Here is a 15,968-nt window from a genome sequence, read left to right as displayed (position 1 = left end):
GAACCAGACTGATGATGCAAAGAAAGCTGGGGGAAGGAGGGGAATATGAATAAAGCCTTTATAAGCTCGTATACCTGATTTTTCAGAAGGAAGTCAAGGCTTAGGAGCTACAAGGCTCTATCAACACCAAGAGGACTAAGGCTGTTGCATTGGTTGGAGCTACACTTAGAAAAGGACTTAGGTGCCCAGCTGTTGTCTTAAGCATCTCTGCCCAAAATATAGACTTTCAAATTCTCTGTGGTTGCTACCCTAGAGGCTCCTAAACTGCCTCTGTAAAAGTTTCTCCACTGCTTAAAGGCCATGCCCAGGACTGCATATGTGCTAGGCATCCCTTTCACATGCTCTTTCCAGCAAAGACGATTGCTGGATCAGCGCTTGTCTGAAATAGCCCCAGGAGAGGGGCCCTCTTCATCTTGCAGCCAGGTGTTAACCAGCTTGCCTGGGCTGTGGAAGACCTGGGTTCAAATCCCTCATCTTTCCAGTGGGATTTGAACCCAGGTCTGTTGTTCCGCAGACAAGCCCTTTATCAGGTGTCCTACTGCAAGGTTTACTCTCCCCTGGTGGGATTGTTTTATTTTTCACTGATGTAATTGTTCTTGGGGCTGGGAGAGAGCGGTGATGAGTCTGCAACTGGGTGGACTCCTGGAGGAGGGAGTTCAGTCTCTCAGAAGTGGAGATATTTGAATTCAGGTCTTCCACAGCCCATGTAAGCAGTCTTACTGAGGGACTGTTGGACATGTGGGATGTACCTGCCACAGCCATCCCAGTTTTGCCACTGGTATGCTGAAATAGGGACCTAAATTAGGTGACACCTGGCCCTCTCTGATTTTTCAGAATGGGCTGAGACATCATATTATGAAAGATATTTCTATATTGAAAAATTTTGCTCAAGAAGGTATTGAGATCTAGAGTAGTAAAACTAAAAAAAAACCCACCAATCTGGAATTAATTTGACACCGCTGCCCCTCCAGCTGCCAAAGCATGAGCCTTCTTCAGCACTGGAAAAACTCATGTTGTTGCCAAGGTAAACATGGTATCCGAGCAGAGTACTTCAAGAGGGATCTGATCCCTATGTACCAGAGCTTGAACTAGGAGGGTTTCCAGTTTCTGTTGTTTAACTTAAGGCTTCTTTGCCTGTTCAGATTACATGGGTCCATACAGCTGATATTGTCCTGGAGATAGGAGTGAGAGCGTGTGCCTTCTCCAGATAAACTTATGATTCCTTCCAATTTGACATCCAACTGCCAGATTTGTTTTCCCTAACAAAATACAGTCATCTCTTGAGTGCTGCAATATGGCTTCAAGCAGGGGAGGAATTACCCTACCATTTTTGGATTAGCATTTTTCCTGTCCAGAAGACTGATTAGTTTTGCTTTGAATATTGACTCTCTTAATCTGGTGGCCCAGATCCTGCCTGTCTCCTTGATCTTGAGCAAGGAGTCACAGAATCACAGAATGGCCAAGGTTGGAAGGTTGGGACCTCTGGAGATCATCTAGTCCAACCCCTCCCTGCTCAAGCAGGGTCATGTAGAGCACACTGCACAGGATCGTGTCCGGGCGAGTTTTGAATATCTCCAGAGAAGGAGGCTCCACAACCTCTCTGGGCAACCTGTTCCAGTGCTCAGTCACACTCACAGTGAAGAAGATATCCCTCTCCTCATATTCAGACGGAACTTCCTGTATTTTGGTTTGTGCCCATTGCCTCTTGTCCTATCGCTGGGCACCACGGAGAAGAGACTGGCCCCATCCTCTTGACACCCTCCCTTTGGATATTTGTATGCACTGATGAGATTCCCTCTATCTTTTCTTCTCCAGGCTAAACAGGCCCAACTCTCTCAGCCTTTCTTCAGAGGAGAGATGCTCCAGTCCCCTCATCATCTTTGTAGGCCTCTGCTGGACTCTGTCCAGTAGTGCCATGTCTGTCTTGTACTGAGGAGCCCAGAATTGGACCCAGTACTCCAGGGGTGGCCTCAGCAGGGCTGAGTAGAGGGGGGGAGGATCACCTCCCTCGACCTGCTGGCAACACTCTGCCTAATGCACCCCAGGAGACCATTGGCCTTTTTGGCCACAAGAGCACACTGCTGGCTCATGTTTAACTTGTTGCCCACCAGCACTCCCAGGTCCTTCTCTGCAGAGCTGCTTTCCAGCAGGTCAGCCCCCAACCTGTACTGGTGCCTGGGGTTCTTCCTCCCTAGGTGCAGGACCCTGCACTTGCCTTTGTCGAACTTCAGGAGGTTCCTCTCCGCCCAGCTCTCCAGCCTGTCCAGGTCCGTCTGAATGGCAGCACAGCCCTCTGGTGTGTCAGCCACTCCCCCCAGTTTAGTATCATTAGCAAGCTTGCTGAGGGTGCACTCTGTGCCTTCCTCCAGGTCATTGATGAATACATTGAACAAAACTGGACCCAGTGGAGTCCTCACCGTGTATCTAATAACCTGAATCACAGATCAGTTTACTGGCAGCTAAACTGCTGTTCTGGGCATAAAGTTCACTTTGTGAACCTATCGGGAGAGGATCTTCTTGTAGACATTTGGTGGTAAGTAGTTAGACCCCTCAATTGACACAGATAATAAAGGGCTATGTTCTTTGCTTTGTGGCTGAGAGTGACGTAGATTTTTTTGTACTGAAATGCATCTTCTTTCTCACTTTTTCCTCCAAAGCTAGTTGGCTGCTGGAGACTGTTGGAGATGTTTGGGGGAAAAATCCTTTCCTCTCAGTTGCAATATAGTTTGCAGCTGCTATCCAACATTGAACTATATGGTCTCATGGTCTTTATATCTAGGTGGTTTAAGTGGCTAATAAGTTTCGTATTTATGTAGCAAATCCTGGACAGCTATGGAGTGAAAGAGAAAGTTGCCTCTGCAGGGATCTCGGAGCTTATGTTTTATGGTGAATATATGACAGGCTACATTTCCTTTCAGTATCTGGACTATTTGGGAAGAGATCTTGCAGCTGCTAATCCTTGTGTATCTTCCCTGCATTGAGAGCTATCAGACCCTTTGGGGGACCTGACTAAGACCACTGGATGCTAGAACAAACTATTAATCACCTGTTCAGAAGATCCTGTAGGAGCAGCTGTAACTTTGTGGGTTTGTCCTTGGTGATACTTATTCTTTGGGTTTGGTCAAAGCTTTGCTGGGAAAAAAAAAAAAAAAAAAAGGATTCCTTGGTGTCTTTTTTTTTCCCAGGTATGATCGTTCAGTCTCTGATAACAAAGCACTAATGATAGTATCAGAAGAACCACTATTGTATATTTCGCCACCGCCACCACCCTGTCAGCCCCTGATCAATCGCACAGAGTCACTAAGGTGAGCAAGTGTCATCTTTTGAGCATTTAAGCTTTTATTTGGAGTTTATGTATAATGTGTATGTTGGGTGAGTGCTGCTGGACAGGCGGCTCTGGAGAATGACATTGTTCATCCATAGTATTGATTCATGCAGTGTGTGACCGATGCCTCTGTAAGCGTTTGTACTGTCCAACATCTTCTACAATGGAGACAGAAGATCTGACTTTGGTCTTGGTAAACCTGCTGGGATGGCTCACAGGATTGCTGAGCAGAGCTGCTTGGTCTGAAGGAACTGGGCAGACTGCTACACTGGTTTTACATAGGAGACGCTTTAGAGGGCCACCTCAAAATGGCCCTCTGGCCCACAAGAGTTTGACTTGGCTGATATCTATTCAAGTTTGATTAATGGATAAATCTTAGGCCTACCATTTCAACTGAAAGTGCATTGTTAAGCTAGTTCAATATTGGCTGTTAATATTGTTGACATCTAGATCATTGAACTTAAGTGGCATTTCAGTTTGAGTTTCTGTCAAACATATGAATTAAATAAACTTAATCTTGTAACTTTTTCATGGCTCAAAAGAGAAATCACTTCATGTGCAGAAATGTTTATAATATGGAAATCAAGGCCAGTTAAAAGCCTGTTGCGTCTGAAATGCATCAGAATGGTCTCATACCCTTTAACTTCTGATACAAGCAGACTTACCTGGCGCTCCCCATCTGCTTTATGCTATTAAAAAACACTTAACTCCATCTTTTCTAAAGATATGAGCACATCACTAAACTTGGTTCCATATTGCTTTTTCCATTCTGTCTCTTTACTCTGAAATTTATTTTCAGTGTTTTACTCTTTTGACCAGTATTTAGTTGAGCTGGTAGCCTTTTGATTTTAAATTTCAGAATTACTGTTCGTTATGGCAAAAGAAAGGACTGTATCTGCTTTATGTTGACATATCCATGATTCCAGTACTTCATAGCTATTTCCTTATGGATTTTCTTATAAATTTAATCTCGCAACTACATTTTCTTCATCTGGTGTTTAAAAATAAGGTATCATAAGGTAAAAAGGGTACTGAACTGCAGGGTTTTCAAAGTGGTCAGTTAAACTGTTTTCTAAAATTAAAACATTCTGCCACTGTTCCTTGAAACATCTCCTGTTAATGCTGTGGTGTTTTTTAGGTTGAATCACGAACTTCGAGGATGGGTTCATAGACATGAAGTGGAAAGAACAAGGTCTAGAAGATCATCAAATAACCAGCAACAGAAAGCACGGGTTATGCAGGTAGGTAGTTTTATACTGGTGAGTCAATAGCATGACAAGTTAATTTCAGGCAACACAACCAAATACTCTCTCTTACTTCTCTGTTCTTGTTATTATAGACAAAAGTAGCCAACAGTGCCTGTAATTGAGGTTATCCAACGCTTCTTGTTTCAAATTGCTGGTTTTGGTCGTTTATGATGTTGTCAGAGTTCTTGCTGAGGTGGAAATTTTCCATTCCTGCACTCTGATTCAGGCTAAAAGTTTTTATTTTTCAGCAGTCATCAAAATACGTTCAGTTGTTTTTCTAGAGTGAAATCGATAGTTGTCTTTTTGAGTTCTCTGTAAGGCTGTGTAAAGACAAACAGTTGTTTGAGGGAGAGAAATGTAATCTATGTCACGCTCAGTAGGCTCACTGTTAAGGGTTGCAGCTAAATGTTTTTGATGAAATATTTCTATTTCATTTTTTCAGATTTTTGCTAGAGGGATACATTTTTGGTAAGAGTACAGAATTATGAGATTTGTGTTCATGCTTACCTTTTTGTAAAATCCTTTTCATCTACATGACATATTGATAGCGAGAATGAAATTAAAACTGTGAATTTTCTAAGTGTTTCATTTGATGAAGAGATTCTAACAGCCTGAAAAGGAATTGCGCTTAAAAATGTGGACAATACCACATACGTTTAGAGAAGATTTTCTGACTATTAAACATCGGATTCTTCTCACTGTTGTCCAAAGGAAAATGGTAGAACGTTCAAGTGGGGCACGTTTAGGTTTTAGAGTTTCAAATTGAAATGTCTTGTGGGTATTACATATTGGCAGAGATATGAAGCGGATGTGACCTCAAAGGAATTCTACAAGTTTGACATCGCTGATGGCAAACTTTGCAGTCAGTTGACAAAATATATGCAGCTACTATGTGTGGTACCAGCCTCTATTCTTTGTCTCTGAAAGTGTGACTTCACATTTGGCTGTATTAAAATCCCTTTTCTTTGGCTCTAGCTTGAGTGCTGGTTGCCATTTCGGTTATTCATGTTTTTCCATTAAAAACGTACATTTATTGTTCACGACACTGATTAACCCCTGCCCCCCTAACATATTCACTCTCTGCTACAGACTTGAATCATGCGTTACGTAGTGTCAAAATAAGAACACGCTTATTGTTTTCCCTTTGTGTCATCTTTTTCTCTCTTTTTCAGAACTCCCTCAGTGAAAAGGTAGATTCCCAGCTAATGGCCATGCCTTATACAGACACTAGCCTCAGGTAAGGCAGAAAAACTGTTTTTTTTTTTCTCGTTGTTTTCTACTTAATAAAACTGTTTCTCACTCGAAGCTGGTGAAAAATGAGTTTTCACCTTGTCAGGATTCTTAAGCCCGTTAGCTTGAGGTGCTAGCTTACGTTTATTGGCCTGATTTCTGTCCCTACAAGAAACACTTAGGAAATAACTTTGCTTCTAAAGGTTCAAAGTACACTTAAAGGAGCCTCTCTGTCACAGCTCCACTTTTCTGAGGGTTTTCTACCAATGAGTCTTAGAAGTCTACAGAGTCTCCTCCTAAAAAGATTTGATTATTTAGGGGAAAAAAGTGTGGATTGTCTTGGGGCTATCTGGAGGAACATCAGCAGTTTTATATGAAGGTTTTAGTGTCATGAGTACAGTAAGAGAAGGTTTCATCTCAATATCTTCAACAGTGAAGACATTATAGCTAGCACCAAACACATCATTTTGTATCATTACATCCCATTTGTATGGTTTGTCCTTGCCTTTTGGTTTTCTCTGCTAGTTATTAGAACATCATAACCTGGAGTTTCCTGATTCCCCTTGCCCTCCTCCCCCATACCTGTCGTGTCCCTCTTCCCTGAGGACAGGAGAACTGGGAAGAGATACATAAGGAAAAGAAAATGATCTTTCCTGGCTTCTCTGAGACTGTGTTAAAGGATCTCTGCTTCAAAGTGGCAAAGAGGAATCAGCAGAATGGAGTATAAGTAGAATCTTTGAGGAAAAATGCTTGAAAACTTGCCATTGAAACTAAGACAGCTGTGGCCCTTCCTTTTATATTCCAGCTTTGAAAGCAGGATCAGTCTGGGAGGGAATAGCGAGCTACAAGCAAATGTTCTGGTTTTTCCTTATACCTAGTTAAAATTTTACTTGTAGTCATTTGTGCCTGTAGCCTCTTATCCTTTAACTATGTGTCTCTGTTAATTGGTCTCCATCTCCTTTGTGACCCCCATTAGGAAGTTGAGGACTGTAATTAGAGACCCCTCCAGGTGCAACAAACCTGGTGCCCTCTGCCTCTCCTGGTACGCCCTGTGCTCCAGGCCCTGGCCATCCTCACCTGGCCATAATGCGGCTTGCTGTGCAGTTGCCCCCCAGATGCACTATTGACTTGCATTCAGCTTTTCTGCCAGGACCCCCCCCCTGCCCAGGTCCTTTTCTGGAGCACCTGTGCCACAGCAATCTGGAAGACAAGAAAGGGGCTGTTAATTCAGTTTTGTTACTGATGCTATCCATGAGGCATTGCCCTTGGAGAACTATTACTGTCCTGGCAGTGTCTGTCCAAACGTGTAAAACCAAAAACTAAACCACTTGTATGCTTCCTAATACATAACATGAATGCTTGCAGATGGCCATGAAGCTTTTATTAATGGTACAAATGTCTTTGTGGAGTACGCTCAACACTTTTAATACTAGTACTTCCACTGGAAACTGAGGAACCTTTAGCTTCTAGGACACCCTTATTGGTGACCTGTTAGTCATGGGTGATCTGAATCCATGAATAGGAGGACATTAACAGGATCTTTGTCTGTGGCACTGATGAAATCAGTATCAGCATGCTGGGTCCTGGGTTCCAAAAGAAAATTGATGAATTGGAAAGTATTGCAGTAACGTCAAAGCAGAAGAAGATCAAAATCGAGACAATTTGAGGGAGAGAACCCCCCTGCCCCCCAACCCTCTTCAGTCTTTTCAGCTTGCTTCAGATGTAATTTCAGTGAGGGTTTCTAAAAGTATACATTCAAGGTTCCAGATGTCAAGTTCTAAAGGACTCGCCAGTATTTTTCCTGTTTCTAAATTTTGCACTATTAAATTTACTTCTTGGTGCATATTGCAACAGGTGCAGAACATCCTTCCATGTTAAATCTAGCATTCCTGCAACATAGTGGTGCTCTGTAATGTATAACAGAGTACACTTTGAACTTTGAAACAGAAAAAAGATTAATTTATCACCCAGTGAATGGCCAGCCAGATTCAGGGCTAGTATTTGTACATAAAATTTAACATGGTGCTTTCTTGTAGTTGGGGTAAGGTATTACTATAACAACTGGTAGCTTTGCACCTGTTTTCTGACCATGAGTGCCTCCCTTCCTTTCACGCAGCAATCCACAGTAAGTACCCTTAAATGCCTAAAGGTTAATCCACTGGCATTGGAATTGGGGACTAGCGGTAGACTCTTTCCATGGAACCAGGAGAGCTTTGGAAAAATCCAGTGATTTCCAAGTGCTCTGGAACAACTTTCTTCCTGAGGTGGATACAGAGTTAGAAAACGCTATTTTTCAGGCCTAGCTGTAGGCCACGTAGCACGGGTGAGAAAAAGGTGCTGTGGAACCAATTTCAGTTTTCAGGATGTATTTTACTGAACGATACGTGGGTGTGATGTCTTTTATCACAGTACAATTTCAGTGCTAAATCTCAGGGTGGTTAAGTGGGCCTGCATGTTTTTATGAATGAGTCATTGACCTCAGATTAGTTCAGATCTGTTTCCTGTGTGCGAAGAAGGATGTGATCTGATTCTTCACTTGCATAATCCTGCTAATGAGGATGTATGGGATAGGGCTGCCTCCTGTTGAACCCCCTGGCTTTACACTCCCAATCTTGTTAAAGGGAAACCTGACTTGGCAGCTGCAGTCTTTCTATTGCAAGACAACTATATTAGCAGTAGGAGATAAAATGATGGTTTACTACTATTACTGCTGCTCAAGCGAATCACTTAATGATAGATTTGTATGTTGTGTTGGGTGCATTGTAATGTATATTTTAGAAACTTCTTACTAAAATAAGGTAGGTCAGCCCCCATAGTTTAAAATCTGGGTCAACAGAACACAGCTTGGGAAGAATAGACTGATCAGAGTTTTTGCCACAAATACTGCAAACAGTCAGTATGCTATTAAAGTGGGAAGGAATTAAAATAACTGATTGAAAGTCCAGCTAATGTTTTGTTTAAGCACAGCTTCCCAATTTGATTAAATGTTATTTTTGAATGGGGTTGGGGAAGTATACTTCAGAGCAATATGGGCTGGGAATTTCTCACCTTTCCAAGATAAACAGTGGGTAAGTACCATGGTTGCATGATTTGCCAGTGTTTTTGCTTAGAATACTTTACCATGATTGAATGACTTGCCAGTGTTTTTGCTTAGAATATTTAGACAGAGAGTCTTTTCCTTACATCTGATCTATGGAAGACTAGAATTGTGAAAAAGATAATTGTCACAATTGTATGATTACCTTACTTTTGCTTTGCTAAATTGAAAATCAACAGCCGGTCTTTGAATTGACCAAAGAGAAGTTTAAAAATAAAAATAAAAAAAAAAAAGTGGATGAGAGAGAAGGTAGGAGTACCACTTGAGAGTAAATTAAAAGCCCTATTTGTACTTCATTTTGCAATGCTTTCAATTTGGGTGATTTGGATCCTTAGCAATATAAAAAAAACTTCAAAAAAGATCCTTTTTTTTTTTTTTTTTAACTTCAGAATGATATTTAATTCTAAAACTTGCTAAAATCTCTTTTCAGAAGTCATCAGAAATTTCCAGATACTCTTGGTTGACTTGAAACTCCATACATGTTTTTGTTCGCTTGTGTGAATAAGCTGGCTTTTGCCTGCCTCAAAAATCATGAATAAAGTTAAACCTGGAAAAGATTCCTGGGGCAAGACTTTCAAAACACTTCAGTCTTTCAAAAAATACCCACTATTTCTCATTGTGTTCTACAGTGTTTAAAATATGTTTCTCACACTCCACTAAATGGATGAAGAGAGTTGCTGCTCTTTTGAAAAGCCAGTTTTTAAAGTCAATATTTTGCTAAAGTTAACTTCCTTGTATCTAAAATCATTCCCTTCTCCCTTCTTTCTTTCAGCAGGAACTCAGGGAATGAGCTGCAAGTGTATTATGCTTCTCCAAGGAGCTACCAAGACTTTTTTGAAGCTATTCGCAGAAGGGAAGATACATTCTACGTGGTATCATTTCGTAGAGTAAGTGTAGTAGTTGTTCAACATTGGCCTGTTATGTATCCATAAGACTGTTCCTAACAAACACTGTATTCCCTTGTGTTGCAAAAGATGACCTAGTCAAGATTTAACCTAAATTTATTGTTTTGTAAGTGATGCTTCTGTATAACCTTTGCAGAAAAATGGCCAGGTGCTTTCAAGAAAAAAGAGGCCGATGGAGTTGAAGGTGATTGCAAGGTCTTTGAAACTCCTTGCATGCTTTAGCCAAAACTGTCTGAAAAAGTTCTTTCCTAGGATAAAATGAGATGTAAAATTGCAAATAAGATGGAAAACAGTGCATTTTTCAGCATGCATATGCGCTTGGCTTAAACATATGTGATTGCACATTGGTTTTTAAACCAGTCCATCACGGGCTTTGCAAAATATGCCTATCACAATTAGGAATGGAAGGCGAGCTAGGCAGAAAACATCGTAGTGCAAGGGCAAGATGGGGTGAACCTGCATGAAAAAACAAGGGTCTAACATCAGAAACGAAACTGAGAAACGGTATCTGGAGGTGAGAGTGTGTCTGTAGAGGAACAGTATCCCTTTCTGTGTGGTTTCTGAAGTAAACTGGTGTTTTAGTTTTATTAGATAACTAGCAGATTGTATTTGAGTTTTGAATGGGACTAATTGTTAGCTGCTCTTACTGAAAGGTTAATATTGACTGCTATAGTTAAAACCTTAAGTTGTCAAATTATCTGTCCATGGGTAGACAAGGCAGGAATAGTAGGCCTTCAGGTTGAATAGGTTCTTCTGAAGCCTTAGTCCTAAAATCCTTAAAAGCCAACACATGCTTCGAGCTACTCTGCAAGGATTCCAGTTAGGAGTTTCATTGTTCTTGCCGGGCTGTCACTCGCTTCTATTGTGCAATGTTTCTATTGCTGATTACATAGGCAAGGGAGGGATTAAGGAGCACAATGACCATTTGGAGAGAGAATTTGTACGTTACGAAGCACAGTAAGCTTTAAAGAAGCAGAATCTAGTTGTGTGTGTTGTAAACATACTGAAAGCACTTGTAATGTGTATAGTAGTATGGAGGCACAGAGCTGTGGTTAAAGGCGTTCAGGTGTACCTGCCTGTCTCATTGCATCATGGCAGTAAAACCTGACAAATGTTTCGTTATGGTGTGAACACGTATCTGACTTTTTGAGGCCCTGCTTCTGTAGGGTGCAAAGTACGTGACCTTAATATGTGACCAAGGTATGTGGACTTAACTGGTGCTTCAGCACTTCACTAGTAGTGGTGCTCAGAAAATGAGGAAAAGACAACAAAATCTGGCATGGCTAAGGAGTAGGGGAAAGTGTCATAGCCTGTTTTGTATCATCTTTTGAATCCTGCTAGCCTCTTTCAAATGGTGATAAAGCAAACATTGAAGACACTCAGAGAAGAGCCATGAAGTTCTGCAGGAAGCCACAAGCATTTGGGTTGGTTAATGCTTGACAGTGCACTGCAGATGTTGGAAGCATCAGAAGTTGTACTGGCCCATAGGGCAAACAGTACTTTAGATCTGGCAGTCTTTCCGCTATGTGTGCTCACTGGCATCCTAGACTTGATCACTGGGCTTCCCTCTGCCCAGGAGCATGGGGCAGGTAGGAGCAGATGGGAAGGGTGGGGGTAGGCTGGAAGGAAATTGGAAAGAAAGGAGATAGGCCCAGGCAAAGGAGCTTCTATGGGTCTTTTATTATTGCCAGCCTGGCAAATCTGCCTTGCTAATTTCTTCCTACTATCCACTTCTCCCTGTGCTGGTTTGACATGTATAAAACAAGAAATGGGCTAATCCAATTATTATTATTATTATTTTTTTTAAGATGATCAAGGTGACTGAAAGAACATTCAGTGAAACTGACAGGCAACAATTTAAAAAATATATGTTCTTATTGCTCTGTATAGCTCCCTACCACAGCAGTGTTACAGCCAGATGTTTAGTGGGACTGAAGGATGCGTTCAGGTTTCCGTAAGAATAGCTAGCCTCTTGACAAACTCGTGCGTTCTTTGAGACCAGGGCACGGACTTCTGTGTTTGTGCAATACGCGCTGGATCCTGATTCATGGTTAAACACTTAAGTGTGGTAGCAGTCCACTACTCAGAATAGTTAACCGGTTATTTATTTAAAAGGGGTATAACAGTTCTGTGATACATAATTTATGCACAGAGTATGTTTCACAGAGTATTTCTGCTAGTCAACATAGTATTATTTACATCTTCTTCCAACACTTGAATTTGCAATTTTCTGTGTCCCATATTGTAGCTGTACAGGACTGTGTGCAGTAGGAAAATTTTTCTGCTGTTTTGTTACCTGTGAGTCAAGACAGATGAGTGCTTTTTTTTTTTTTTTTTTTTTTTTGACTGTCTGTGCTGGGATATGGCATAGGCTCATGGTGTGGGAGCTTTGTCAAGCTTATTCTTGCATCTATAGCTCACTCAGTGCTAGGCAGGACCAGTAAAATCCACTTTAAAACAGGAATTCCAAGTGTTTGGCACTTTCTGCACTACAAGTCTGAGGGGCGTTAAAGCCAGGACAGCTGCAGGAATGAGAAACTGCCTGGGATCTGATGATGGAAATGATGAAGGCAAACAGTGGTTGGGACAGTGGCTGGTGGGTGGGAGAGTTTATTTCCTCCCTTTCCCAGAGGACTTGATAAGTCCTTACACAAGTCTGTAATATGTATCCTGGACCTGAAGTCTTGGCTTGGTGAGCCTCCCACCTTGCTGTTTTGGGGTCCTGATATTAGATGAAGCTTGTTGTATGCATGCTTGCTCCCAGCCACTGTTGTCTTAGGGCCCTGCAACTCCCTCCATTTGTTTGCTCATCCCACAAATGGCCTGAGAGGGGTCTCAAGGAGGTGGGGGGCTGGCAATTTCCACTCCAACAACTCATTCAGATACAACTGATTCTTGCCTAAGATCTGAGGAGCCCGCAGCAAAGACAGCTGCTGAGAGTGGGCTGTGGGAATTGCTCTCATTACATTAATATGTTCCCAGCTGCCTTCTTTCCTGGTGGCTTCAGGTATGGGCACGATCGAGTGGCATAGACGTATGTGTTTTTGCAAGGCCAAAAGCTTGGATGTCACTAAACCTCTTGTGTCTGTGTAAGAGCACTGCATTATATGCATGCAAGAAACCCAGCTGTGAGGTGGGATGGACTGCAGCATGAGCTCCACAGCAGCAGAAGAGTGCATGTGGTTCCTGTTCAGCCAAGCAGGTTGGGCAGCATGCCTTCAACTCTTAGTAAAGCTGATTTGAACCCTGATTTAGAGAGTTGTGTTTTTAAGCTAAGAATAGAAATGTCCTCAGCTGCTCCAGCTGGAAGAGGACATCTCCCCACGCCCTCAATGATGGGACACAGATGAGCATAACTAGTTTTGGCAGTTGTATTGTCCTAACTCTACCAATCAGTGATATCTGATATTTCTGCAAGCATACACTGAGGTGTGAGAATGATGGAAAAGATTCAGACGGGAAAAGAGAGATGCTTTATTGCTAAACTTAATAAAAGTCACCTTTTTTTAAAACTTCATTTTTTCAGAGATCAAAATGTGGGGCTTGTAGCACCTCCAGAAAGTGCTACCGGTGATTACCAGAGAGAATTGTATTATTGCTTATGTACATATGTGTATATCAAGTTAATGATCTTTTTAGGAAAGAGTACGTGAAAAGAAAATTATTGTATTTAAGAAGCTACTTGTTCTAGCTGCAGGAGTCTTCCATCACTCTGCCCCATGTAAATTGACATATATAAGTTTAATAAATTCTTGCTTGGTCTGATCTTACAGTAATCTTTTTTAATATGTGAGAGATATGCCTTTAGAAAAGGTTCAGGCAAAATAAAAGTAGTGATGCGCTTGTTAGGGTTAGAGGTTTATGTTGAGTAGAAAGATGAGGTTAGTTTCCAATATTGGGATTACTGGGTTGTGTCACAAGGCTGGAATTTTGTTATTAAATGCTTGGCACGTTCTGCTGTTCTTCCAGCTAGCAACACAAATACAGCCAGCACCAGGCTCTGCGTATCTGGAGGATGAGCAGGAGGGAGTGAAGAATTATAAAAGTTTTATAAATATAAAAGAGATCACGAAAGTTTTTCTGGAAACTTGGAACAGAAAGGAGAGTGCCATTTGTCTCGTTCTTTACTTTCTGCCATTGCTCTCGTCCACCTGCATGCATGTGCTAGTGCATAGGTTCTGTTTACCTTGTATGCCCCATCAGATTAATGACCTGGAAATGGTCAGCTTTCATTTCAATGTACAGAGCTATCTTTGGATAACAGAATGTGTCTTCTGCCACAGATTTCCTGTTGCTTGGCTCCAATCTGTTACAAGGAGAGATTTGAGGGTTGTTTTTCTTTTTTTAAACCATCTGTGAAGTAGATTTTGTAGCAAAACGGTTGATATTTCTGTTTTATGAATGAAATGTTCTTAAATCCAGCAGTTTTATGCATCACATCATTTATTATTGTAACAAGACAAACCTTAGTGACAAGTTCTACCCTGAGGCGCTTTCAAATGAGTTGCTTGGATCCTTTCCTGAGTCCAAAAGAAAGGACTCTTGCACGCTCCAAAGGGTGCCATCAGCAGGGCTTCAGCTTGGGAAGTGCCCTTTCACCTTTTCCTGAGAACTGTTAATTCATTTTCTCTTGACCAGGATCCCCTTTTCATTGAAGATTAGGAACTGAGAGAGGGCACTGATTTCCTCTTTAGTAATAAGGGACAGTTCACTCATGCTGCTTGCTCACTTGTCCGAAGCAGAAGATAAGGTCTGGAGATCATAGTTTTGATTGTCCTCTCCAGCTGTTTGCCATCCAGATGCTCCCAAGCACTTAAGCTGTTAACAGCCATATACAAAAGGACAGTAATCATACACTGAGAGTCCTGAGGAGTGGATGGTTCAGGGATTTGTGATCCTGCTTTGAATGGGAGGTTTACTCACCTCCCAAGATCCCTTCCATCTGATGTCTCTTGGACCCTCTTTCCTCATGCCTCCTGCTGTGTGTGCAGTGTCACATAACGCAGCATCTCTCCTGGATCTGTGTGGTGAATTGTAGTTCTGGTACATTTTTGTGTGTTTTCTGCATGTTCTTACTAGTACTAGGCGAGCCGTACCCTGAATTCCTTGGATTTTCTAGAAAACAGTATTTGCTAGGGCTGCCCATGCCTTTCTCTTGTGTAGCAGGACTCGGACAGGGCTTCTGGAGGTCTGAGGGGAGCCAAGCTCACACATGCTATGTCATTCTCTGGTGATGCTTGGCACCTGTAAGACTGAATTTCTCATGAGCTCATCAGCTTTATTTTCTTTTCTTACCTTCCAAGAGTTGCATGAGTTCATCTTTACAGTTGGAGTTTGCTTTTTTCTTTTGTAAGGAGAAGAGAGGAAAATAAAAAAGTACTTGGATCAGCTAAGTCCATACAAGAAGCAGGGCTTTCACTCTGAGAGTCTACAGAAACTAATTTTCTGCTGTTGCCAGGGGAATGTATAATGCCTTTTTTTTTTTTTTTAAACAACCAGAAATCTGTAACTGACAGCAGAGAATTCTTGAACCAAGACAGTGTTGTCTCCTAGCGCTGCCAGGTCTTGCAGGCAGGGTTTGTCATCATAAATTTCTTGAGATGTTAGCTTGTTTAATTTTCTTTTTTCTTGTTGCTTGACTTTTAGTCAGTCATTGTTTTCAGCTTTCATCTAGCATTGCAGAAATTGCCACATGGCAATGTCACAAAATATGCATTCTCAGTAGTATATAATCACACCCGTGTCTTCTGCTGTCCCCAAAAGCTCCAGCACTCAGAAGCTATGGCTTCTTTGTTGAGCTATTTTGGTTTGGCTTTGGGAGCAAGTTCGGAGCTAAAAGGCCTGTATGGTGAGTACTGCAAAACAAGCTGCCGTGCCTCTATGAGGAGGATGTGCCAGTTTGAGCTCTGCTGCCAGCTATAGCGGGGGTGAATGGCAAAGAGATGGAGATATTGTTCTGGTAGTGTGACTTGCAGAAATGTCTGGAAATGCTGCTGTCAACGGAAAACCTGGGGTAGAGAACTGAAGTCTTGACTTATATTTCAAGTTGCTTCCCTTTCTTGTCACCAAGAGGAGGCCAAGTAGAAATTTGTGACCGAGGCACATTAGAGCCTCTAGTTGGCATTAAACCTTCCTTCCGTTTCTCACAAGTCTGAGTCTGTTGC

General features: G+C 41.8%; 1 protein-coding gene across 4 annotated transcripts in view; it reads left to right on the top strand.

Moving 5' to 3' along the window:
* The window catches only part of ATF6 (activating transcription factor 6), a 99,783-nt gene that overhangs the window by 33,653 nt on the left and 50,162 nt on the right, over positions 1 to 15,968 (top strand). For 3 of the 4 annotated variants that reach the window (XM_068952064.1, XM_068952067.1, XM_068952066.1), the window contains exons 11-14: positions 3,186 to 3,305; positions 4,464 to 4,566; positions 5,745 to 5,809; positions 9,672 to 9,786. In XM_068952064.1, the coding sequence (XP_068808165.1) occupies positions 3,186 to 3,305; positions 4,464 to 4,566; positions 5,745 to 5,809; positions 9,672 to 9,786 (403 nt within the window). The remainder of the gene's footprint in view (positions 1 to 3,185; positions 3,306 to 4,463; positions 4,567 to 5,744; positions 5,810 to 9,671; positions 9,787 to 15,968) is intronic. The other variant, XM_068952065.1, reaches the window with a different exon arrangement.

This window comes from Struthio camelus, chromosome 8 (assembly GCF_040807025.1).
Source record: "Struthio camelus isolate bStrCam1 chromosome 8, bStrCam1.hap1, whole genome shotgun sequence".
In the NCBI taxonomy this organism is placed as follows: Eukaryota; Metazoa; Chordata; class Aves; order Struthioniformes; family Struthionidae; genus Struthio; species Struthio camelus.
Note: the sequence above shows the minus strand (reverse complement) of the source record. Positions and strands in the feature narration are given on the sequence as shown.